General features: G+C 39.4%; 1 protein-coding gene across 4 annotated transcripts in view; it reads right to left on the bottom strand.

Annotated features, from left to right (window-relative positions):
- XPO4 (exportin 4) overlaps positions 1 to 26,274 on the bottom strand; it is a 77,027-nt gene that overhangs the window by 14,162 nt on the left and 36,591 nt on the right. For all 4 annotated transcript variants that reach the window (XR_001882753.1, XM_017859174.1, XM_017859164.1 and 1 more), the window contains 9 exons: positions 14,861 to 15,037; positions 14,161 to 14,303; positions 13,519 to 13,664; positions 12,537 to 12,714; positions 6,086 to 6,245; positions 5,404 to 5,573; positions 4,432 to 4,606; positions 1,746 to 2,039; positions 1,050 to 1,230 (listed from right to left, as the gene is read on the bottom strand). Coding sequence is in view for 3 of the 4 variants with exons in the window: in XM_017859174.1 (XP_017714663.1) it covers positions 1,050 to 1,230; positions 1,746 to 2,039; positions 4,432 to 4,606; positions 5,404 to 5,573; positions 6,086 to 6,245; positions 12,537 to 12,714; positions 13,519 to 13,664; positions 14,161 to 14,303; positions 14,861 to 15,037 (1,624 nt within the window). In the remaining variant the exon portion in view is untranslated. The remainder of the gene's footprint in view (positions 1 to 1,049; positions 1,231 to 1,745; positions 2,040 to 4,431; positions 4,607 to 5,403; positions 5,574 to 6,085; positions 6,246 to 12,536; positions 12,715 to 13,518; positions 13,665 to 14,160; positions 14,304 to 14,860; positions 15,038 to 26,274) is intronic.

Below are 26,274 nucleotides of genomic sequence, written 5' to 3'. Positions count from 1 at the left end.
AAAAAAAAAAAAAAAAAAAAAAAAAAAAAAAAACAACCATAAGCCGGTGAATAAGGAATATGAAAAAAATAAGGAAACAGAACAATCTCAAGGATTAGAATAAAAAAGTGGGTATTATAGCACCCAACTTAGAATCTTACAACAAGGAAGGAGCCAAAAATATCCACCACCCTATATGTCTGCACAACATATAACAGGAGAGACTAGATATGACTCATTTTTCTCTTATGAAACAGGATCCATTTTGTTTGAAGGCAAGGTGGGCAGTGGGATAGGAGGGGAGTGAACTCTACAGCACTGAAAACTACACAAATATATGAGGCTTAAATTACTGATCCGGGTCTTGCCTGTAACAGCAACTATCTTTTACCTATTGATTGTGAGACACAATGCTAGGCACCAAAGACACTTGACAGCTGATCCTTCAAACACGCTGAAAGGTATTTATTATGATACCCATTTGACCAGCTAGTAAAGGCACAGGCAGACGAATCCACTCCCCCATCATCCTGTATGTGAGACACTAGGCTAGGTCTTCAAAGTGTGGGCTGTGAACTCCAGAGAGCAGTGCTTCCCATCCCAACAGGGCTTTCCAAGCTGCACTCCGGAAACTGCTAGGGTTTGCTGGGGTGGCCACCTTGGGGGACATGGGAAGAGACTGGCCTCTGGAGTCATAGGCTGGGATTTGAATCCCAGTCCTGGTTAAGTATCTGTGGCCAAGTGACTTAAGCTCTCTATGCCTCTGTTTCCTCATCTATAAAGTGAGAATAACACGGGACTCACTCCACACCACTGTGAAAGGTAAGAACAGTGCTTGGCATTTAGTAAGATGTGAATGAATGAGAAATACTATTTCCAATATTCTCACAAGAGGAAAGCCAAGCAAGAGGGCCGCTGGGTCCCCACCCTCGCTTCAACCACAGAGATCTCCTTTCTTTTATTCCACAAATCGAACATCCTCATAAGATGTCTCTTATAGAAAACAATCCTTTGCTTTAATAAAAAGGAGGGTAACAACAAAGTTTAAAAACCATCACGTTACATTTTACCTGTATCACTGAAATCTATGAATTCTTTGGACAGCAGGTTAGTAAGAAGCTCCATAATGAGAAGCAGGTCTTGGTATTGCTCTTCTTCCGCTGTAACATCTATTCTTTGCCGTCCTAAATTATTCTTGGAATATACTTGCAACAAAGTAAGGCAGGCTTCATATAAGTTCATAGCTTTGGACTGCAAAAAAAAAAATGCACAAATTATGCTACTTGGTAGAATCGATTTGAGAAACAAACACTGATACTAAAGAAATTTAAAAGTATATAAATTAACTCTGAATTCCAAGAGTAGCAATAATGCTTGCTTTAAACTACATTAAAACAATAATTATTTCTAAAAGCATATATTAATATATTATTTTAAAATTTTACCCCTTTTCTAACAAAATTTTAGGACAAAATTTATATTCAGGTGCAGCAAACCACCATGGCACACATATACCTATGTAACAAATCTGAACATTCTGCACATATATCCTGTTTCTTTTTACAAGATATAAAAAAAAAAATTATATTCAATTAACATGACTTTCTCTGAATTAGAAGTTCTTTTTAAAAATCTTTTTGAAAATCTTTTGGAGGAACAAAAATATTATTTAAGATAATACTAATCAAATTTGAAGTAAAGATCTATTATTTTATTACAGCTTTAAAAGTTTTAATCCTGAAGGGACAAAATTAGAAAGTGCTTACCTCTCCAAGATAGCATATCTGTTTATGTGCAACTTCAACAAAAACTTCTATAATGAGATTGACAGTCTCTGGGGTATTCTTGTAAACTTCCATCAACCCAATGCAATTGGTAAGGAAGTCCATTAAAAAATTAAACAGGATTGCTACGTTGTCAATCTGGGTAGCCTCAGCAATGCCACACAGGGCCTCCAGTGTGGCAGTGATTTCCTGCTTGACTTCCTCTTGCTGACACATCTGCTGGAAGTTTTCTTGGTTTATTACTCTTAAGAATCGCTGCTGAAGTGGCTGAAGAACCTGTAAAAATAAACCAGGAATTTTCTTAAAGCTCAGTTCACATGCTTTATTTCCTCTGCTTGGATAAATATTCACTTTCCAAAACATTTCTAATTGTTGGAGGCAGGACAAGCACATAAAGAATATCTAAACCAGACTTTACATTCCCCATTTTGAGGGTCATCCTAACTTCCGGCTCATGTAGACAGAACACCCAAAGCATGGGACATAACTTTCTCCCTGCCACTCAAAGAATTCTGCCATTTCCCTCCATCTCCCTCCAAGTAATTAGCCAAAAAGGAAAAAACAAAGATAAACTTTATTTACAAAATCAGACAGCAAGCCACATTTGGCCTATGGGCTGCAGCCTGCCAACCTCTACAGAGTGAAGCCCAACACAAAGCTCTCGCCTGTTTTTTTTTTTCCTTTTTCCCTTACCTAATTCCTCTTGGCACAGAACATAACTTCAGATAATCAGTCCTGCCCTGTATATAAGAGTACTCATATTCAAGAGGACAGTATCTTAATTCGACTTAAAGCTGTCAGTATAATACAATTGTTTAAAATAAAAATATTTAGTCAGTCTGGTTTCCCCTGGATTTGAAGTCACAAACAACTGCCTAATTCCAATACTGTGCCCCTTCTCAAACCCTAAGGGCCCTCTAGACACAAGCACTGCAGGCTGGCCACCTACACACACACTGGCAACTCTTGGTCCTTGATTTAAAGCCTATTAAAGCCTGTGGTCCCAGCACTTTGGGAGGCCGAGATGGGCGGATCACGAGGTCAGGAGATCGAGACCATCCTGGCTAACCCGGTGAAACCCCGTCTCTACTAGAAAATACAAAAAACTAGCCGGGCGAGGTGGCGGGAGCCTGTAGTCCCAGCTACTCGGGAGGCTGAGGCAGGAGAATGGCGTGAACCCAGGAGGCGGAGCTTGCAGTGAGCTGAGATCCGGCCACTGCACTCCAGCCTGGGCCACAGAGCGAGACTCTGTCTCAAAAAAAAAAAAATAATAATGTGCCCATGGTTGTTATGGGTCAAACTGTGTCCCTCAAAAACTCATATGTGGAAATCCAAACCCCAGGACATGAACTTATTTGATAATAGAATTGGCTGGACGTGGTGGTTCACGCCTGTAATCCCAACGTTTTGGAAGGTTGAGGTGGGTGGATTACCTGAGGTCAGGAGACCAGCGTGGCCAACATGGCAAAACCGCATCTCTACTAAAAATACAAAAATTAGCCGGGCGTGGTGGTGTGCACCTGTAATCCCACCTACTCGGGAGGCTGAGACAGGAGAATTGCTTGACCCAGGAGGCAGAGGTTGCAGTGAGCCAAGATCGCACCACTGCACTCCAGCCTGAGTGACAGAGCAAGACTCCATCTCAAAGAAAAAAAGAAGAAGAAAATAGGGTTGCCATAGATGTAATTAGTTCAGATGAGATCATACCAGAATAGGGTGGACCCTTAATTCAATATAACTGATATAGAAAGGGGAAGTGTGGATGCAGACACACACAGCGGGAGCATGTGAAGATGAAGGCAGGGATCAGGGTGATGCATTTACAAATCAAGGAATGCCAAAGACTCCCAGCAAGCTACCAGAGACTATAGGTTTTCCCATATAGACTTCAGAAAGAACAAATCCTGCAGACACCTTATAGCTTGGACTTCCAGCCTCCAGAAGCAGGAGAAAACAAATTTCTATTGTGGTATTTTGTTACAGCAGCCCTAGGAAATGACTATCATGGTTAATCTGCATCTTATTCGAGACAGGAGAATGTTTCCCTGATCCCTAATGACGATTTAATAAGCCAGTCCATGCTCTCAATTGAGTTGGGAAAAATGTGCCTAAAATGCAGAACACTTGATAATATTCAATGTCATCGCACACAGGCAGGTACAGACAAATTATAAGATAATATTTGTTAAATAAGAAGCTTCAACCCATTCATTAGGAGAAAAAAGTATCAGAAAAGCTATGACTGGGCCAGGCACAGTGGCTGCTCACACCTGTAATCCCAGCACTCTGGGAGGCCAAGGCGGGCAGATTGCTTGAGGCCAGGAGTTTGAGACCAGCCTGGCCAACATGGCAAAATCCCGTTTCTACTAAAAATACAAAAATTAGCTGGGTATGGTGGCATAAGTCTGTAGTCCCAGTCACTTGGGAGGCTGAGGCAGGAGAATTGCTTGAACCCAGGAGGTAGAGGCTGCAATGAGCTGAGATTGCACCACTGCACGCCAGCCTGGGCAACAGAGTAAGACCCTGTCTCAAAAATAAAAAAAAAATAAAAAAAAAAAAGCTATGACTGATATGTTTATGTCCCCAGAGACTCTTTTACGGCAATGCATAGATGAAGGAACTACAGAGTTACACAAAAGGGCGCAATCAGAATAGAAGGCACTGTTACCTCTGTCCAATACTGCTGTTTGGTTTCCGTGTCCATATGTGCAAAACCTCCTAACACTAGAGCCTTCATCAATGTCCTCTGCACAGGACTTGACAAGAAATTGAGAGGTGGGCTTCGGCTTGCAAACTGCTTAGCTAAGTTCCACCAGTTCTCACACTGAATTACTAAGTTTGCCCTACAGGTAGAAATATCAAAACACAAGATGTATTATTATATATACACATACACACAAAGAAAACAAAAATAAAAAATAGCTAGATTTAATTACTTTTAAAGCAAAGTACAGTAAACAGGATAGACTTGAAGTCACACAGGCTTACATTCAAATCCCACTAGTTGTTTGCCGATGTGAAATTTATTTAACCTCTATCAATCATCACTTCTCTATAATCTGCAAAATAGGAATAGTAACCGTCTCGCGGGGCAGAGACTGATGTAATGATTAAACGAGATACTACCTATGACGTGCTTAGAAGAGTAAATTATAAGAATTCAGTAAACCAGCCAATGACAATGGTAATAATAACAATGACATTCCTATACAGTAGGAACAACGAAAACATTTCTAGAATTGCTGTAGAAAGCACTAAAAATTTTACTTTCCAACATTAAATTTTAAATATCAGTATTTAATATTTAAAATGGAGATAAGATGTCTAAAAATTCAAAAGAGCACATTCCACATAAAAGTGTCCGCAACACTATAAATTACTAATGTGTTACTCACAGGGCTTTGATACCAAATCCTGAAGGAGTCAATGTAATGCTCAATTATAAGAAGGGAAAGCTCTATTTGCATTTGTAATAATAGTGTGATATAGTTTTTAAAATGCACTATTCCAAAAATGTAGGCTCTAGCTAGAATTAGGACCGTGTAACCATTTGCCTGTTCAAAGGACTACACTAGGAAGGAAAAAAGAGTTTCTCACCGACACACATACACACACAGTCAGCCTCCAACAATGAGCTAACCTTTCTCTTCTTTCCACCAAAGTGACAAGGAGCTGCACAGTGTCATTTGCAAGGTCCTGCTCACTACTCCAGACCGAGAGGTTACTGATGACTTTTTGTAAGAGGTAGCCAATTATCCACTGAGAACCCTCTGTATCTGCTCCGAACGCTGTGCTGAATGGCAGACTTATCTTAAGAAAGGAAACACATTTTTTAAGGTAAGCAAGAAAGATCAACTCAAGAAAAAAAAAAAAAAACAGAAAATCAAACTGAAATCAGCATCTAATCTGAAGTAGTGCTTACTTCACATCAACTTTACAAGCAGGTACTCATTTTCACAGGTCAAAAAAAAAGACATCCTCAATCCACTCACATTTTCCAGTGTGATTTTCCCGTCAATTTCTGTTATTCCCATAGTATTAAAAAACTAACACAATATTACACCAAATACAAAAAAACATAATCTATTCCCAAATAATAATCTTTATCTTCAATAGTGGTTAAAATAAACTAAATCAAGTGATGTGCTCTGAAACACACATTAAAACAGCATTCCAGTCATGTAATTCTCTTCAACATAGAAAATGTTGAACTGCTCTTAAACAGTTACATTTTGATGAAAACCCACCAAGAAAATGTTCCTGCTTCTATAACTGCCATCATCACAAATCCAAATGAAGTTTTAACAGTTTTACATTCTGACCTGATCATACAGTTTTTCATCCACCAGGAGATAAGTCTTTGCCCAGCGTTTTAAAAACCAAACAATATCTTTGCCCATCTGAGGACTTAGTAGATGAGTGAGATCTGCTCTTATTGCTCGAGATTCAACTTCTGAAACTCTGAGAATGGCAGACAACAGCCTGTAGGTATAAAGCAGACATCATCATTCTTGGATTTCTTTAGTGGTTGTCTAACTATTTTCTTCCTTAAAAGTCCTTTTTGGTCTTTCAGTTATCTGAATTTAGGTCAGGCTATGCCCGAAAATTTCATCAATAGAGTTTTAGACAAGTGTCCTGTATTATTTCTGATCTTTCACGAAGCAGGAGACAAGATAAAGAACGGAAGAGTCAACACTAAAGACGTCCTTCTGCTGAAGTTGTAACCACATGCAGGAATCTCAGCACTACTAGCTCAACAGAATTTTCAGATTCAAAACTTTCAGATTTTCAGGAGAAATACACCAAATTAAATCTTCAGAGTACATGCCAAATTCTTTTAGCATGTACTACTTAGCATCACTACTTAAAACTACCCTGGTTAGTGTGGTTTGTGGTTTTATGTGATGATCATGTTACAGTACAAGATCTGGGTGCTATCTGGAAAGTCTGAATATTGAGCCTTGTTTAAATCTAATCTAGTAGACTTGATTCTTCACGGTATTTTTAAATAAACTCTTGCTAGAAAGATTACCTGTGTAAGTACACATATTGTCCTTTCCTGCACTACATAATTCATATGGTCGTGTGGTGTCAATCACATACCGTGACGTGCAGACAAACAGAAATGTCTTTGTTGAGGAGGGCATATAATCAGAAGTGATATATATTTAACTTGACTTTAGCCAAAAGGCAAGGAAGCAAAGGATGTAACGGAAAGAACCCATTACACACCAAAGAATATCAGTGCTGAGAAAAGGATTCCAATCACTCAAATTCGGCTTATGCTCCTTTACTAGTGCTCTCAGGAAGCCTGAAATGATCTCATCATGAAATCATACAAACATGTTTCAGTTCTTTACCCCACTGTATGGCCCACTGTCACCGCCCTCATCTTCCTGCAGCCTCCCTGGGGTCACTGCCCTTCCTCCCTTCATCTAGCCATCTGCCTCCTCTTTCCCAGTCTCTATAGCAGCATCCTCTTCTCCTGACCTCCTTCTTTAAATCAGGAGGTTTTTAAGGTTCCAGCCCAGAATCTATTTTTTTCTTTTTGAGACAGAGTTGCTCTGTCACCCAGGCAGCAGTATGCTCAGACACAATCACAGTTCACTGCAGCTTTAACTTTCTGGGTTCGAGCGATCCTCCTGCCTGAGTCTCTCAAGTAGCTGGGACTACAGGCAAACACTACCACACCAGGCCGATTTACAAAATTTTTTTAAAGATGGGGTTTCATCATGTCACTCAGGCTAGTCGTGAACTCCTGAGCTCAAGCAATCTTCCCACCTTGGCCTCCCAAAGTGTTGGGATTACAGGCATGAGCCACCATGCCCAGCCTTCTTCACTGCACACACACTTCCTATACCACCAGTACTCAAACTTTAAAAAATTTTTTTAGGGTGTATGTGAACACCAATAAAACAAACCAACAAAACCCCAACAATCTCCCAATACAGTAATACATTTAAGTTGCAGATATGTCAAAATTTCTGGTAAGATTAAATCATTTTAAATATATATTCCAGTCTAACAAAATTCAAAATAAAATGGTTACATTAACACTTTACATTTACGCATTGGAGTTTTATTATCGTAATGTTCTGGTACCCACTATAATCCATTAAAAATGTAAACAAATTTTCCTTATTTTTATTTCAATTTCATTTTCCATAGAACATTATCCTAATACAATTTTTATGTTCCAGTATTTTATTCATCATACTACATACTCTGATACAAATGTCTACATATTGAAAGATAACTTTTAAACATTTTCAATGACCATAAGACCGTAAGTGTTTAAAAATGTCTTCTGGATTGAGTTATCATTATGATACTTAAAACTAGACAACTGAGCAAAACAATATAAATTTAAATAAATTATTAAACATAAATAAACACAAACATAAAAGTGTATGCATCTCTTAGTGTGATTAACTTGGTAGGGTTCTTTCCCCACTTAGTTCATGTATCTTTGAATGAACATCACCTATTGCCAGATGAGCGGGTTCAGCATGATTTGATTCCTATTTTTCCTTTTGATATAAGTACTGAGAAATCTCCATATAAGTAGAACCTATTTTTAAAATAGCAGAATCACCCAATTATTTGTATTTCTTCCAAGTTATATGCCAAAAATCACAGCGATCTACCAACAAAATTATTTTAATAATCGCTTAGTTGATGTGATTAGGTCCTCTTCATGTTATTTGATGCAAAGGGCTGAAACCTGCCAACTGTCCACTCACTAGTGACTCAGTCACTCAGTGCCACACTGGTTGCAACCGTCCCTCTCCTCGGTAGGGCTGTACATGCCTGCCAATCCACACCTTCAGAGGTAGACGTGAGAACTTTGGCCTTTCTTTTGTAAAGTGGAAGAAACATCAATGAAAGAGCCACTCAGCCTGAGTCAGGCAGGTCCAGGGGAGGCCCAGGGGCCTTTCTTCTACCTCAGAAGTACCTCATAACCCAAGAACCTTTCTCCATCTTCATTCCAAGACTACTAAGGAAAATGCTTCCTAACTTGCCTTGCCACCCTTTAAACTGATCACCCATGGAATAGTATCTCTAAAATAATTTGATCACTTCACTTCTGGGCTGTAAATCCTTGTCAGTACTTCTACTCCCACTTTATCAGCCCCACCCACAGCATCCTCCCTGCCTCTCCACCCTCATCCCCCTACCAAGGCCGTCGCCCTGCCCTCCTGGGTCACACACCAGCTACACCTAAGTTCCTCTCACTTGAGCAGGGCTCTCTTACTGTCAGAGGCATCGAACCAGACGGACTCCATCTTGAGTGAGGGCTAGGAAGTGACACTGGGGCCTGATGGGCTGCATTCCCAGAAAGTCAAGCACTCCCTATTCTCTAGATGTTACAGTGAAGGGAACAAATCAGTAAGATTTACTACGCAGACCCAGACTTGGGAGTGTCCAGATATTCTGACATCTGTAGAACAAAAGCATTCCTAATATTGCTTAAAAGACAGCAGTACTGATTCTTGCAAAATACAGTAATTAAGAAAATTAATCCTTTATCACAACCTCTTGTAGCAAAGCACATCACCCCATGATCTTTTTTTATTATTTACACACACACACACACACACACAAGAATTGTGCCTATGGTGGACGCGTTCCTCCTCTTATTTTCTTATTTCTTATTTTCAGGAACTTCCTGCTTTGTCTGTGGAGTAGCCATTCTTTTATTCCTTTACTTTCTTAATAAACTTGCTTTCACTTTACTCTATGGACTCGCCCTGAATTCTTTCTTGCGCAAGATCCGAGAACCCTCAGGGACCCCTTTCCAGTAACATCGCTGCTCATGCTATTGTCACTGCCTGAAGTACTCTTATGTTTCAAGAAGCCACCTCTGGTTCTCCTCTGCCCATAGATCAGGAGAATCAGGAGCTCCTGTAACACCCATACACACTTCTAACTGTACCCTCAGATGCTGGCACGCAGGGGAGTTGAAATCCAGCTGATAAAAACATCAAAATATTTTTAAATTCTTGATATTCCAAGATTAATACCCCATTCCTACTTCAATTTCTTAAAGCACTATATCTACAAATATATTCCAAACAGCACTCAGTTTCTCATATTTTCCAAGTCAATCCTAGATTACATTTGTACGTCATAAATCCAAAGTCAACACAATAAATCAAACAGAGCTTTCTTTAACTTCTCACAACCTCCAGTATAGGTCTGAGCCACCATCATCTTTCTCTTGGATTACTGCAATTTGTCTCCTAACTGGTCTCCTGGCTTCCATCACTTACTCTCAGGTTTTTTTTGCATTTTTTTTCTTGAGACAGGGTCTTGCTGTGTCGCCCAGGATGGAGGGCAGTGGTGCGATCTCAGTTCACTGCAACCTCTGCCTCCCAGGTTCAAGCAATTATTGTGCCTCACCCTTCTGACTAGCTGGGACTACAGGAGGCGAGCACCACGATGCCCGGCTAATTTTTTGCATTTAGTAGAGACGGGGTTTCAACATTGCCCCGTCTGGTCTTGAACTTCTGAGCTAGGGCAATCTGCCCACGATGGCCTCCCAAAGTGCTAGGAATCCAAGCGTGAGCCACGGTGCCCAGCCTCCATCATTTACTCTCAATGCAGCAGAGTAAACTTCTTAACATTTAAGTTACTCTTCTGCTCAAAACCCTACAATGGCATGCCGCTTCATTCAGAACAAAAACCAAAGATGTTACAAAGGCCGAAGACTTTATCTGTTTTCCTTCTATTTTCCTAACTCCATCTCCTACAAAATTCCACCTCACTCTGTTCAACCCACCACGGCACTCTTGCTGTTCTTGAACATGCCAGGCAGGCCCAGGGCCTTTGCATTCACTGTCTATTTTGCTTGGAATGCTCTCCCCGCAGACACCTTCATGGCCTCCCTTACCAGCCTCAGATCTCTGCTCCCATCACCTTCTAAATAAAGCCAACACTGACCACACTAATGACAGCTACAACAAGCCCTACTGATACTCACTCTAGCTTTTTACCTGTCACATTTGTTGTCTTCTAACAGACTACATAATTTACTTATTTATTCTCTCTCCTTTACAAAGAGCTTTAAAATAGGAGTGATTTCTATCTGTTTTGTTCAAATACCCAAAGGCTCCCTGTTACGTAGTCAATAATTATTTCTCAAATGATACCTGTTTTAAGAAATGTGAGCTGCTTTTTTAGTGGAACAAAAAACGTTTCTACCATATAACATTAAATTTCATATTAATTCTTTGGATTAAAAATGTGGTGAGTTTTTTTTTGGTCCCAATCCTCCATAGTCTGTGCTCTCAGATACCAAAATGTGTCGCTCCCACACTAACACCTGGGACTGACAAAAATTGAAAAAGCACTTAAAATACAAGGAAAGCACTCCTAATGTTACTGCCCAAGCAAACAATACAACAAAGAATATATAATATGACAGCACCCTGAAATGAACTGCTTTTTAAATTAACATTCACCACCAACCAAACCACAGCAAAGCACTGATTTCCAGAGACACTAAATCTAATAACTATAGTAATCCTAAAATGAAGACGTAACTTTTTCAATAAAGTATGATTTTATTTCAAACAAGACAATGCAACAATAAAGGAAATAAATTTCCCAACATATCCTTGGTTATCAGCTTAATATTTCAACTATTTTTTTAAAAGCCACATTTTCTATTGCATGTTTAAATGATATCCACATATTTTGCATTCCAAAAGAATAAAGAGGACAGCATCCTGTTTGAGTTACTGGTTTTGCAGCTGATAAAAACCAATGTTATTATCATTACTGACATCTCTGCTTGCAACCTACATTTAAAATAAAGATACTGAAATTTTACATGTTGTTTTCAAATCCACTTGTAGGAACTTTTTTTTTTTTTTTTTTTTTTTTTTGGGAGACAGAGTCTTGCTCTGTCGCCAGTCTGGCGTGCAGTGGTGTGATCTGAGCTCACTGCAACCTCCGCCTCCCAGGTTCAAGTGATTCTCCTGCCTCAGCCTCCCGAGTAGCTGGGACTACAGGTGTGCACCACCTCACCCAGCTAATTTTTGTACTTTTAGTAGAGACAGGGTTTCACCATGTTGGTCAGGATGGTCTCAACCTCTTGACCTCGTGATCTGCCCGCCTCAGCCTCCCAAAGTGCTGGGATTGCAGGCGTGAGCCACTGCACCTGGCCAGAACATTTTTAATACAGGTTTACCCCCCCCTTAATTTCATCATTAAGAATTAACAAAAATGTTGCCATTAGTACTAGAAAGATTAAAGTGAATTGTTTCATTTGAGGCACTCTCCTGTCTTCTAACAGGGCTCTTCAGTTTCACATTTAGAATAAATATTTCCATTTTTTGAGATACAAATTATCTATCATTTTGCATGAGAAAGCCACCGAAACATAGTTTTAGCTTTTATGAGCGAGACTTAACGTTCATCTGGTCCCCTTCGTTTAGGGCGCCTGCATGCATCAGTACTGCCCTCTGATGGACAGGCGTTACGTTCATAACTACATCCAATGTCCCTTCCAAGTCTCATCATATTCAGAATAATCTGACATTTCTCTTCTTCAGTACTGGGGATAGCTGTCAACTCTCACTAGAGTGGCATTGCCTAAATATACTGAGTACTTGCCATCCTTGTGTATTTCAAGGCTTCTCCAAGTTTTCATTTTTTTTCATGTATCAGATTTACAACGTGCCTATCACTCCAGTCATCTACCCATCAACTCAGAATTTATAAAACAGTATAAAAATTACAAGAGCACAGCTATAGAGTTTATATTACCTAATCACAGAATCTGTTCTGTTGTACCCTGGGATGGAAGAAGCCTTTTCTCCTGGAGATCCCAAAATTTGAAGTGTTGTATTAATGTCAACTTCAGATGAATGCTTAATGGAATATTCCATTATTTCTGGAGGTATTAGCGGAGTCTCTCCCTGAGTATCATCAGCTAAGAGGTAGCCTTCAGTTTAAAAAAAATTAAAAATGAACACTTAACAAATCTACATTTATCAAATTGTACTATAAATGTTTTCAGTTTTATTTGATTTAGATACATCATATAAATTGATGTAAATTATAAATGTTAACCTGTTCATTTCAAGTTTATGCAAAAAAACTTTCTACGTCTCAGATAAGTAACCCTCAAAAATACAGAAAAGGACAAATGTTTTATTCACCAATTTTGTAATTCATAGGGGCTTTTTAATCTACTGTCTTAAATAATTTTCAGTACTGTATTCTGTAAAGTCAATAGAAATTCTGCTACTATCTATATTAGAAGTCAATATTAGGGAATTCATTTTCAAAAGTCAAGATTTTTTCCTTATTATTTAAAATATGGAAACACTAACAGTATGGTGGTCAAAAAAGAAGTTCCTAAGAGTCAGACTGCCTAGATTTACATTCTGGCTCCAAAAATTAACAGCACTGTGACAATGCGCTAGTTTCTTATACTCTCAAAGTCCCAGCTTCTTCATCTATTAGTTGGGGATAATGACGATGATGATGATAACAGTAATACTACGTAGCAATACTAATTCAGCGGGTAAAATGAGATCCGTAAAACATTTGGTATGCAATAGCACTGCATACATGTTAGCCAGTATTTTTTAAAAATGCATCCACAGTTCTATGGCAGAAAATAGCTGTATCCAAATTTTATCCAATATTGTATATACACTATTGTTTTTCACATATGAAGCTTCTTTTAAGGCTTGAACTGCCCAGCTGGCAATTACATTTTAAAAAGAAACCACCAACCAACCTGTAACTAAAATAAGCCAGTGAATATCTTCATAGAGATCATCAAGCATTTTGTTGTCAATAGTGCTCGAACCAGGTGAAGCAAGCAATTGCTGCTGGTGTCGCTGTAACTGGCCATGGAGTCTTGTTACTCTTTCTTCTAATAAACTAAAAGAGGAGAGAACAGCAGCTTCATAAGTTCAATAAGCAAAGACGCGGAGCAACTCACAACTTCCATATATCAGACGACACGAATTAAATGTTAGCGTAAAAACACATACACAGAACATTATAGTACACAGCTGTTCTCAAAGCACTATAGGAATTATGATTTATTTTTATAACAGAATTAAAACACTGCTTTACAAACAATCAAGGTTTACAACAGGCATTTGAAAACTGGTTATTCCAAGTTTTTACTGATATGGGTCAAATCATTTCTCATACCATGTTTTCCACAATCTCTCTGCCATCTATGCTGTAGTGCCTGGGCTCCAAATGTCTAAGCCAAGGAACGCAATCATGAGTATGTTTCTGTCCATTTGTTCCAGTGTGCTGGGACACGGGGTGGGGGTGTTTAAAGTCTTTAAACACTTTAAGTGCTCTCCAGGGAATTGTGAATACAGAATATTTGCTCCATGGGGTTTCTTTGGACTGTGTGTACCTTGTCAGAAGAGGTATACAGTGTTCTGCAGCAATTCTTCCTAGCATTCCTACACTGGCCAGTTGATCAGAAAACTGGTCTCGATCATCCTCTTGAAGTTCACTTATTTCTTCCTCCTCACGAGAGGCCACGCCATTGGCAGTCTATTGCAAGTGAAAGCGATAAACAATGAGGAACTGCATTACCTATTCAGCGTGCACTTCTGCAGCTCCACAACACAGCTTAGACAGCTTAGCACTGCAGAGCAAAAGGAGAGCAGGACACAGCCAACCCTGGAGCACAGCTATCTACGAACTCCCTTCTAACAAGGCTGACAGCCGGGAGAGTTATCAAAACAGGGAAACATACAAGAGCAAGAAGTACAGGAATCACTCCATGGTGATCAACACAACTAACTGCACGCCCACAACCCACCTCCCACATGGCAGAACTGAACTTCTGTCACTGAAAAGACCGGACATCCATGGTCCAAATTATTCATATCTCTTGACAGCTAGACAGAAAGAGGTGAGTAACTGAAAAGGAATATATACAAGCAACATCCCATATAATAAGAACTCAGAGAACAAGGCCACTTCTGCTCCCGGCAAATCTTCTGAGGGAACCCATCCTGAATTTCTAGCATTACATAATGTGTAACACGGTGAAATATAGCCTATGATGAAATAGACTGTTAATTACCATCTTGCGTAAAACTCACCAAATTTCTTGTGCCATCTGGAGCGGCTAGGTGGCACTGAATATAGGAATTGAAAACTTGAACTGCATGTTGGGTAAAAAAGCCTTTATGGAAATGTTTGTCATCTTGAACCAAAGTTAACCAGGACTCCAACAATTTATCATATGCTTCCATGTATACCATGTCATCTTTATCAAGCTAAAAGATAAGAACATTCATAAAACAAATGTTCAGAGACCGACAACTGGCATTATAACAAGTCATACAAACACATACAAATAGTTTAAGTTTTTCCTTTAACAGAGCTTCCCAATTAATAAGTTCTTACTGAACTTTCTAAAATCTTTCTAAGTGCAGTCTAAGTAAGTCTTAGGCCATCTGGAATTAAAGTTTATTTTAAAACCCAGCTGTTCAGTGTTATGCGGAACATGCATTTTCAAACAAAATAATATTAACATTTTCTGTAGTCAAGAAGAGAATTGTTAAAAAAAAAAAAAAATTATACACCCTACACACGTTAAAATGGTTTTAGAGAAACTGAAGAATGATGAAAACAGACTGACTTAATCAGCAGGTGTAACAATATGTGGGGAGAACTCTACCAGTGCTCCTTAACAAGAAATAACTTATAATAAAAAAGAACAGCAAATCCCATACAGTAGAAAAGCATTAAGTGTCTTCAAAAAAATGTAATACCCACTGACTCAACTCATAATATTAGAGAAATATCTAAAGTGTCCCATACTTAGAGAAAATTCAGAATTTAACAAGCACAAATACTTTGTAAATGTGGAAATAAATTTCTCCCTCTTTTTGGTTCTCCGTCTTTCTGGTTCACTGCAGTTAGTTTTCTTCTTACAAAGGAAGCACATAGAAAAGGAAGACTTAGAAAAGAGACGAGTAGATGAGAAGATGAGGGAAAGCAAGGCTTCTCCTTGCCCAAAGCTCTGACTGGCTGAATAGGCCTCTCCACAAGCATGGTACCGGCTGTAACTAGACCTGTACAAGATCCACTAACGAGACCATGAGGCTGTATACGCTTCAAGGTAGTCGCAGTGAAATTATTTACCTTGTTATTCCTAATTTTCCTCTTTCCTATTCTTTCTTCTTCATTTAGCTACTATTACTGAATTAAAGTGTTACACCTAAACTACACCACTGAGAATGAAGAGAAAATTATCAGAGAAAAGGTAGGATGACAATGTACATCACCAGGCTGTTTCATAGAGTTACTTGTGGTCCAAGATCTCCCTGAATGGAGCTAACATTTGGCTAAAAGGTCACTCTAGTTTAAAACCCTGCAAAGGTCAGGAGGCAAGAATGAGCCTGGCATTTATACCACTGAGAGAGAGCCGGTGGACCTGGAGCAGACAGTGGCAGGTCCTGACATAACACGGGGTGAGAATGGGGGCTGGCAGGCAAGGAACAGACCAAATGCCTTGATAGGCTATGACAAGGACACTCAGTTTTCTTCCAACTGCAGCAGAAAGCCACTGCAATGCTTGAAACAGATAGAACACTTTTTTTTTTTTTTTTGGAGATGGAGTCTCGCTCTGTCACCCAGGCTGGAGTACAGTCATGTGATCTCGGCTCACTACAGTATCCGCTTCCTGGGTTCAAGTGATTCTCCTGCCTCAGCCTCCTGAGTAGCTGGGACTACAAGTGTACACCATCATGCCCAGCTAATGTTTGTATTTTTAGTAGAGATGGGGTTTCGCCATGTTGGCCAGGATGGTCTCGAACTCCTGGCCTCAAGGGATTCGCCTGCCTCAGTCTCCCAAAGTGCTGGGATTACAGGTGTAAACCACTGCACCTGGCCAGATATAATTCTTTAAAGGAAAATCACACTGCTTACACTGCAAAGTATAATGGTGCCATGGACCAGGGGAGAGATGATGGCAAGTGGCCCAACTGGGTACAGATTTTGGAGAAAGGGCTGACACTGGAAAATGACCTGAGGCAAGACAGAAAACAAGGCGGGGGCGGGGGGGTTTTATCCTGACAGCTGGGAAGATTCCTACAATACAGAAGGATGGAGGTGTTGGACAGGCCAATGTGAGATGATGCATACTGGGAGATGAAGGCCTCTCGGTCTCGCTTCTTTTGGACATGTTAAATTTTAGATCGAAAATAGGAATCCAACCGTGAATGTCCTGTTAACTGTTTGATGCGTGTCTGGAGTTCAGGAAAGAGATCAGGGCCAGAAACACAAATTAGGGCGCCATCAGCACACAGAGATCTAAGTGTTTATTTTTAAAGTTGCAAACCCAGAAACATCCACTTAGAAGATGTTGATTAAGAATAAGGAGGGGCGGCCAGGCGAGGTGGCTCATGCCTGTCATCCCAGCACAATTTGGGAGGCTGAGGCGTGCTCGGATCACGAGTTCAGGAGATCAAGACCATCCTGACGAACACGGTGAAACTCCGTCTCTACTAAAAATACAAAAAAATTAGCCAGGCGAGGTGGCGGGCGCCTGTAGTCCCAGCTACTCGGGAGGCTGAGGCAGAAGAATGGCGTGAACCCGGGAAGCGGCAGAGCTTGCAGTGAGCCGAGATCGTGCCACTGCACTCCAGCCTGGGCGATAGAGCGAGACTCCGTCTCAAAAAAAAAGAAGAAGAAGGAGGGGCCGCGCATGGTGGCTCATGCCAGTAATTCCAATACTTTGGGAGGCTGAGACGGGTGGATCACCCGAGGTCAGGAGTTCGAGACCAGCCTGGTCAACATGACAAAACCCTGTCTCTACTAAAAAGACAAAAATTAGCTAGGCATGGTGGTGGGAGCCTGTAATCCCAGCTACTTGGGAGGCTGAGGCAGGAGAATCGCTTGAACCTGGGAGGCAGAGGAGAGACCCACACTTATATAAAAACTACATATGTTAGATCATTGAGGATGAAGGACTATTCAATAAATGTTGGAGAAAAACCTGTTATCCACATGGAGAAAAACAATTTGCACCCTTACTTGATTAAATTCTAAGATGCTAAAATGATAAAAGGCAAATTTTAAAGAATTTAGAAGAAAACACAGGAAGGGTAGGCGTCTTTACATTAGAACCAAAATTACAAATCATTAAAAAACAAAAAACAACTTTCAACTACATTAAGATGAGGAACGCTTGTTCTTCAAAAAATATGATGAAGTCAAAATGCAATGTGATATCCAGCACTAGGTCCTGGCACAGGAAGAGGACATTGGTGGAAAACTTGTTGAAATCCAATAAAGCCTGCAGTTTAGTTACTAATAATATGCCAATGTTAATTTCTTAGTTCTGACAAACGTACCATGGCTCAAAAGATGATACTATTAAGAGAAAACTGGGTACAAGGCACATGGAAACTCTCTGTACTGTCTTTGCAAATTTTCTGTAAATCTAAAATTACTCCAAATTTTAAATACAGAAAAAAAAAAAGATACGATAGTGAAAAAGGAGCCATAAAAAAGAACAGATCTGCGTATTAGTTCATTCTCTCACTGCTGTAAAGAATTACTTGAGACTGGGTAATTTACGAAAAAAAGAGATTTAATTGACTCACAGTTCCACAGGAAGCATGACTGGGAGGCCTCAGGAAACTTACAATCATGGTGGAAGGCGAAGGGGAAGTAAGCATGTCTTTGCATGGCAGAGCAGGAGCGACAGAGCGAGGAGAGAACTGCCACACACTATCATGAGAATAGCACGTGGGAAACCACCACCCCCATAATCCAATCACCTCCCACCAGGTCCCCATGCCTGACACGTGGGTATTACAAGATTATAATTCGACATGTGATTTGGGTGGGGACACAGAGCCAAACCATATCAGTCTGGAACACATACAACCAACAAAATACTAGTTCTAGAACATATATAGACTTTCTACAAATCAGGAAGGAAAAGACAAACATCCCATTAGGAAAATGGGCATTGGACACAAGCATTGCAAAAGAGGAATCACGGAACTACATATTTAAATAAATGAAAAGACGCTCAATGTTATTGGTACTTGGGAAAGCAAATTAATTTGGCAGTAAGTGTTGGTGAGAACATGGATCACTGAGAACTCACATATGCGTAATACATTGGTCCAATCACTTTAGCAAAAATTTCACACTACTATCTTCTGAAAGTGAACATTTACATACTCTCTGATCAAAAAATTCCACTCCTAGGTTTATACTTTAGGAGAGTTCTCAGTCAGGCATGGTGGCTCATGCCTGTAAGCCCAGCACTTTGAAAGGCTGAAATGGGTGGATCACCTGAAATCAGGAGTTCAAGACTAGCCTGGCCAACACGGCGAAACTCTGTCTCTACTAAAAATACAAAAATTTGCCAGGCGTGGTGGAATATGCCTGTAGTTCCACCTACTCAGGAGACTGAGGCAGGAGAATCGCTTAAACCTGGGAGGCAGAAGTTGCAGTGAGCCAATATTATACCACTGCACCTCAGCCTGGGTGACAGAGCAAGATTCTGTCTCAAAATAATAATCATCATCACCATCACCATCATCATCATCATCATCTATCGAATGCTAAGAGCCAGGCACTGGAATATGAAGATGAATAAGATACTTTCTTTCCATAGAAACATCTGTGGCCTGTTTATATACTTAACAAAGCATGTGCTTTACAGCCATCATTTGTTAAGTCTTAACAGTTTATCTTGCCAAAATAAACAGACTGGTAACATCACAAGAGGAATTTAGAAATAGCATTCTCTGACCCACCCAGTCTCCAAAAAAAAAAAAAAAGGAAGATATTTTCTAAGACGTATTTTTGTTGTTTTTTAGGTACATATCTAACACATGTTATTGTGGTTTAATTATTCATATATATAAAAGTATTCTAAAAAGTAAAAGTCTTATACGCCTATCATTAAAAAAAGCTTTCAATAATCCCTCCTATTAACACTCTGATATTAGAACAGAAGATCAGAGGTAGACTGCAAGAGCCTCAACTCATTGGATGGCAATTTACAGTAAGACTATGGACTTCTAAACAGCCTTCTGGTTTCTTTTGGAGATAATGTAACTCATCAAGCAAAGTGTGAGAAATATGGTTGATGACAATTGGCAACTAAATCTTTCAGTCTAATCACAGAAAACTGAAACCTAATCTAGCGCTTTTTCATAATACCCTGGCCCTGCTCCATGGTCACTCTGGCCAAAACCCAGCAACCAAGGCAGCAGCACGTGCACAGAGATGACTAAGGAGACCAAGCTAGACGCTATGTGCTCATGCCCTTGGTATTGTCAGGCCTGCTGCCAGAGAGGCTTTGGAGAGGGGCTTAGAGCTTATGAGACTACTTGACCCCACTTCACTCCATCTGGAAATGGAGGGTGGAGAAGGTAATCAAAACATGGTATCAACACTTATCTCTCAATGCCCATAATTAACTTCAAAGTATATAGAGCAATAAATTTGCAATCCTTTAGTCATAGAAAAAAATATTTTGTTTTGGTAATTATGTTGAATACATAATTCCAAAATAGTGGTTACTTTTATTTATGAAAATGCTGTCAAATGAAGCTTTGAAAACTTTCAATATGTGAAATCTGTCCCCTTTTTGACATCAAATTGAATTTCAGAGATTAAAATCTAGTATCACTACATGATTCCAACTATACGACATTCTAGAAAAGGCAAAACTATGGAGACCGCCAAAAGATCAGTGGTTGCCAGAGGTTGGCGGGGCAGGGAGGGATAAACAGGCAGAACACAAAGGATTTTCAGAACAGTGAAACTACTCTGTATGATACCTTAATGGTGGACATCATACACTTGTCCAGACCCACAGAATGTAGAACGCCAGGAGTGAACCTTATGTACACTATGGACTCTGGATGATGATGATGTGTCAATGCAGTTTCATCAGCTATAACAATGTACCACTCTCGTGTGGGATGTTGATGGGTGAGGGTGGGGAGACTGCATGTTTGAAGGAGTTTGTATTTTCACCCAATTTTTGCTGTGGACTCAGAACTGCTCTAAAATATAAAGTCTTTATCTATATTTATATTTATCTATATAAATCTAATATCAGATATTGTAAAAATATGAGCTAACTCTCATGCTAGGGTAAGTTATAGATTGTCTTCCTGTGAACAGCAAGTAATCATCACTGACAACTCCAAATCCTTTCCATGAAATTGGACAGCTCTTTCTGTTGATCATCGATTATCTTCATATGTAAACATAAATAACATGTGTTAGATAAGTATGTGATTCACAGACAAAACATGCAGTGAGATGAACATGCGCAATTCATTTTCACAGAAAATCTTATGTCTACAGAATATCCTTCAAAAAGTTCCTTTTATATTATTCTTTACAACAGTTTGGAAGTGAAAACAGCTTCAACTATCAGAGATTGTAGAAGCTGCAAACAAGTGCCCGAAACACTGGCTGGGAAGTTCACCAGCAGTGTCTGCTTATAGACTCACTTGGCAGAAGTAAGTAATGCAACAAGCACCTGCATGCAATAACAGGAGAGGGAAAAAACACAGGTTAAAACAACAGAAAAGGCTCCATCAATATACTACACTACTTCTTAATCTGCGTGGTTGATACATAATTGTTCATTTCATTATTCTTTATATTTTTATAACATAAAACTAGACTTTATAAGAAACATTTCACAATAACTTCAAATTTTATAGGCATTGGCACAACCCCCACGTCCAGTGACGAACCACAAATAACATTTGTGCTGCACAGTGTAAAACATTAGGAAGGACACAGGAAAGATTAAAGACTGAAAGAGCTGTACTATTAGTTGATGCTGTTATTCATCTGCTATTGGTATGTAGATTGTTTCCTAGCGAAGTATCATTTAAGGCAAATAAATATGGCAACAATATACTGACAGAAACGTCACAAATAAAACTTCATGAACTCTCCACTTAAAAATGTAAGAATTTAGAAGTCTTTGGATGTCGAATGAAAAAATAAATTAAATCCTTATCTAGTTATTTTTATTTTTTTTTTCTAGCTAGTCCTTAAAATACAGAATTAATTTAACTTCAGAGTACCTATGCAGCTGACAGTATTCCTGGCTTCTGGAACCCCCAAGAGAAATTGATTTAGTAGACAAGTATTGCAGCTGTTAGAAAAATCCTATAGACAGATCACTTAAAAAAACAAAACAAAATAACACTACCCCACAAAACATGAAGAGTCCAAGCTATAATTTACAGAAAAAGATTTTAAATGCTGCACTACTGAATTAATAGACTTTCTTCCTTTTGAAAATGCACAGGAGTTTCCAAATTCTCAATGTAAAGGAATGCATACACGTTAAGACACTGTTCCTGGCACATGGTAAGTGCTTCAATACAGACTTAACAAAGCTGAATAGTAGCTGACATCTCGGGGACTCACTCGGCTTACATGGGATAAAAGGGCAATCCCTTCTTTCTTTTGCTTTTTTAAAAAAATTTTTCCCACATACTATGAAAATGCTTTAGAACTCCCTTTTTTTCTACCTCACTCTAGTATTCATTTTTGAACCCCAGGTCCATTGGATCTAGTTATGTTTCTAATACTAGCATAACAAACAATATAAGGGATACGATATGGAACAATAGTTATGACAGTAAGTAAGCTTTATTCTAAATCCACTGCACTCTAAGGAGCAAGAATTCTGTGAAACTTAACACTGGTTCTGTACTAGGATTGGTAAAGCAGATTTAAACAATCAGAGCTGACTCATACAAGTCATGAAATATTGCATGGTAATATCTTCCAATTAGAATTAAAACATAAAAGTAATTCGTAAAACACTTCTTTTAATAAGAATCTGTATTTAAGGTAAAATAGTAACCAGTTTTCTTCCAAATACCCTGGTAGAGCTAAAACTATTATTATTATTTCTAAAAAGTATACTTTTAATGTGCAAGGTTTAAAAAATACTCATGGATTTCATTTCATTTCTTCTTCTATCTTTTAAGCAGAGGAAATGAATGTGCTTGGTGGGTGGGAGGCACTGGACAGCCAGCTTGCTCTCTCCAGTATCATCGATTTATTCTTTTATAGCTACAAGAACCGTTTGGTGGGGAGACTGGCAAGGATCTTCAAACAACCCATCCTTTCATGGGTGAAGGTGCAAGGCAGACGACTCAGTTATACTGCACCGACACAACCGTCCCAGAGAACAAGTCTTGTTTTCCCTCTTATCACTGAGATATCCCAAAATGTATGCTCCCTACTTCTCAGTCTATAATTTGGCTACAATTTATGGCTTCCTTTTTGTCACATCACCTCGCTACAAAGTAATTACCCAACAAGCCAGAGAAATTGGATTCTGAATCAAGAATGCTGACCTCTAAATACACTCACTCACTCGACATATGGCAAATTTATTTTATTGTATTACATTCTATAATAAACTTCCTAACAACTTTATCAAGTACCTGTGTCATGACTACCTTGTCCTGCTAGTCTTGAGATTAGGCTACAAATATACTAAAACTAGATGTAAGGTTCTTCCTTTATAAATTGTTATTTATCACCATCGCCCTTATACACAACACACACATCAAAATGCATATACAAAATACCTCAATGCTATGAAGGCTGCTCTATTTATGTAGCAACATACTGCACGGCTTCACCTACTTGGCTGAACTCAGAATGGTTAATTATAAAAGAAACCAAGAAACAAACTAGAGTATATGAGTTCAAGTCATATTCTCCATGAATTTCACTGAACCAATTCAAATGCATGTACTATTATAAACGTTTTCTAAAATAGTTGATGTATTAATATGAACAATTATTTATAGAATTTTAATCTTTTTTTTTTTTTTGAGACAAAGCCTTGCTCTGTTACCCGGGCTGGAGTACAGTGGCATGATCTCAGCTCACTGCAACCTCTGCCTCCTGGGTTCAAGTAGTTCTCCCGCCTCAACCTCCTCAGTAGCTGGGATTACAGGCGCCCGCCACCACGCCTGGCTAATTTTTATATTTTTAGTAGAGACGGAGCTTCGCTATGTTGGCCAGGCTGGTCTCCTCACCTGACCTCAGGTGATCTGCCTGCCTCAGCTTCCCAAGGTACAGGCGTGAGCCACTGCACCCAGCAGGATTCTAATCTTTAAGGCAATACTTTTTCAATTTCACATTCATTCTCACCTCTTCGGTTCAGCAATAGATAATAATTTGATTTCTGGGTATAATGAAAAAATTCTTGCCTCCAAGAAGCCTAAAGTATTATCAAGAAACCTGCAGCCACAGAGAAACTTGGCTGAATACTGGAAATGCTCTTTGTGAACACAGACTCTCAGTTAACTGCAAGTCAGGGTACTCATAAATACGTCTCTTCACTCACATGCTGAAGACACCAAGCAAGGTGGCTTTATGACATGGGTTTCAAAAACACACATTAGTATCAAGAATGTTTCTCCCTATGAAGATACTCTTTTTCCCTTGCTACACAACATAATCACCATCAAAGACATGAATTCCTATTTAAAAAGATGATAATCTGTATATATTCCTAAACAAACACAGCTCTGAAGAAAGTATTCTCACAGTAACACAAAGTCTTACGTGTGAAACCTGTTTGCCTACTGGAAAAAAACTCAAGATTTCACAAAATTAAGATTATAAAATCATTTTAAAATAATTTTTAAAAATTAGAAATATATTTGGTTCGCACCAAACAAAACCCAACAGTTGTTCTTACGTAGTAAGAGTGCACACAAGCTTTCAATAAAAGCTATTATTTTAAAGGTTTGTTTTTAAAATTATTATTCTACATGTTATTGCGTGTAATAAATTATTGCATACTATGCAGGTCTCCCCCTCCCGTGTTTTTTTTTTTAAGACGGAGTTTCACTCTCGTTGCCCAGGCTGGAGTGCAGTGGCATGATCTTGGCTCACTGCAACGTCCGCCTCTCGGGTTCAAGTGACTCTCCTGCTTCAGCCTCCCGAGTAGCTGGGATTACAGGCGCCCGCCACCATGCCCAGCTAATTTTTTGTACTTTTAGTAGAGAAGGGGTTTTGCCATGTTTGGCAGGCTGGTCTCGAACTCCTGATCTCAGGCAATCGGCCTGCCTCAGCCTCCCAAAGTGCTGGGATGACAGGCGTGAGCCACCGAGCCCGGCCTATACAGGTACTTTTCATGCAGTTAATCCATGTCATAAAGCAGTGGAAGGAATTCGTGCCCTGACTTCACCAATGAGGAAACATGCTCCAAACAAGTGAAGCGGTCTGAGCTCTCGCCCTACATGATTGTTTGGCCCATAGCTGTACGGTCTCCCTCAAAGTTCCCATCTTTCCATTCCATGCTAACTCCCGAACTCATTTATTTAATATGCCTCAATTTATCAAATTTTACTTAAAAGATCATGTCTTGGCCAGGTGCGGTGGCTCACACCTGTAATCCCAGCACTTTGGGAGGCCGAGGTGGGTGGACCGCGAGGTTAGGAGTTCGAGACCAGCCTGGCCAAAATGGTGAAACCCTGTCTCTACTAAAAATACAAAAATTAGCCAGGTGTGATGGCACATGCCTGTAATCCCAGCTACTCAGGAGGCTGACGCAGAAGAATCGCTTGAACCCAGGAAGCGGAGGTTGCAGTGAGCCAAGACCATGCCATTGCACTCCAGCCTGGGCGACACAGCGAGACTCCATCTCAAAAAAAAAAAAAAGGATCATGTCTTTACATACTTCTCCATCTCAGGACAACTACGTATTACATACTATTACTACAATCACTGGGTGCCTAAGAAAACAAAAGATGAAACGGTTTCCATCCCAGAGGTCCAATTTGGTTTGGCTGGATTTGTTTCTCTATTTCTGGTATCAGCTCTACACTCCCCTGGTCCTCTACTCCCAGCATACACAAGATACAGCGGAAACCGCTTGAGGCTGAGATGACATTTAGGAGGTTTACTCTTCAATAAAGTCATCATGCATGGGCCACCACATTAGCCCTCAACTCCACCACACATCCCCAACCTGGTTTCTATGACTAATACAAAACCTTTCCCTCTGTCCTTTTCAATAGGTGACCAATTATTTTTAACAATGATTTTTAAATATCATAAACAGCTCAATTAAAAATTAATTAAGAGTAAAATAAATGAAAATAAATAGTACTTTTCTTGAATGAAACCCGTCAGGTTCATCATCACTAGAGCATTTCTGCTGTGAAATAAGCACAATACACATATACTTCTCTGCAAATGCATGTAGGCTTTCTATATTCCAACACTCCTTTGTCAAATCTTGAAGGAAAAATTGTCAAGATGTCAGTGACCTCAAAATAAATTCATTCTGTACTTAAAATTTGCAAACCAAGGATGCCATATATCTTCCAGCAATTCTTTAAAATGTTTGGGAACATGCTTAACTCACAAACAGAAACTAAAAGGTAGCTCAGTTTCTAAATATAGGCTCAACATGCTCTTTAATCCACCTGGTTTAGAAGAGAAAATAAACCAAGGGGGAGAGGGAAAG

Source organism: Rhinopithecus bieti, unplaced genomic scaffold (genome assembly GCF_001698545.2).
Source record: "Rhinopithecus bieti isolate Rb0 unplaced genomic scaffold, ASM169854v2 scaffold_3057, whole genome shotgun sequence".
Classification (NCBI taxonomy): domain Eukaryota; kingdom Metazoa; phylum Chordata; class Mammalia; order Primates; family Cercopithecidae; genus Rhinopithecus; species Rhinopithecus bieti.
The sequence above is the reverse complement of the archived record's forward strand: the minus strand, read 5'-3'. Positions and strand labels throughout refer to the sequence as shown.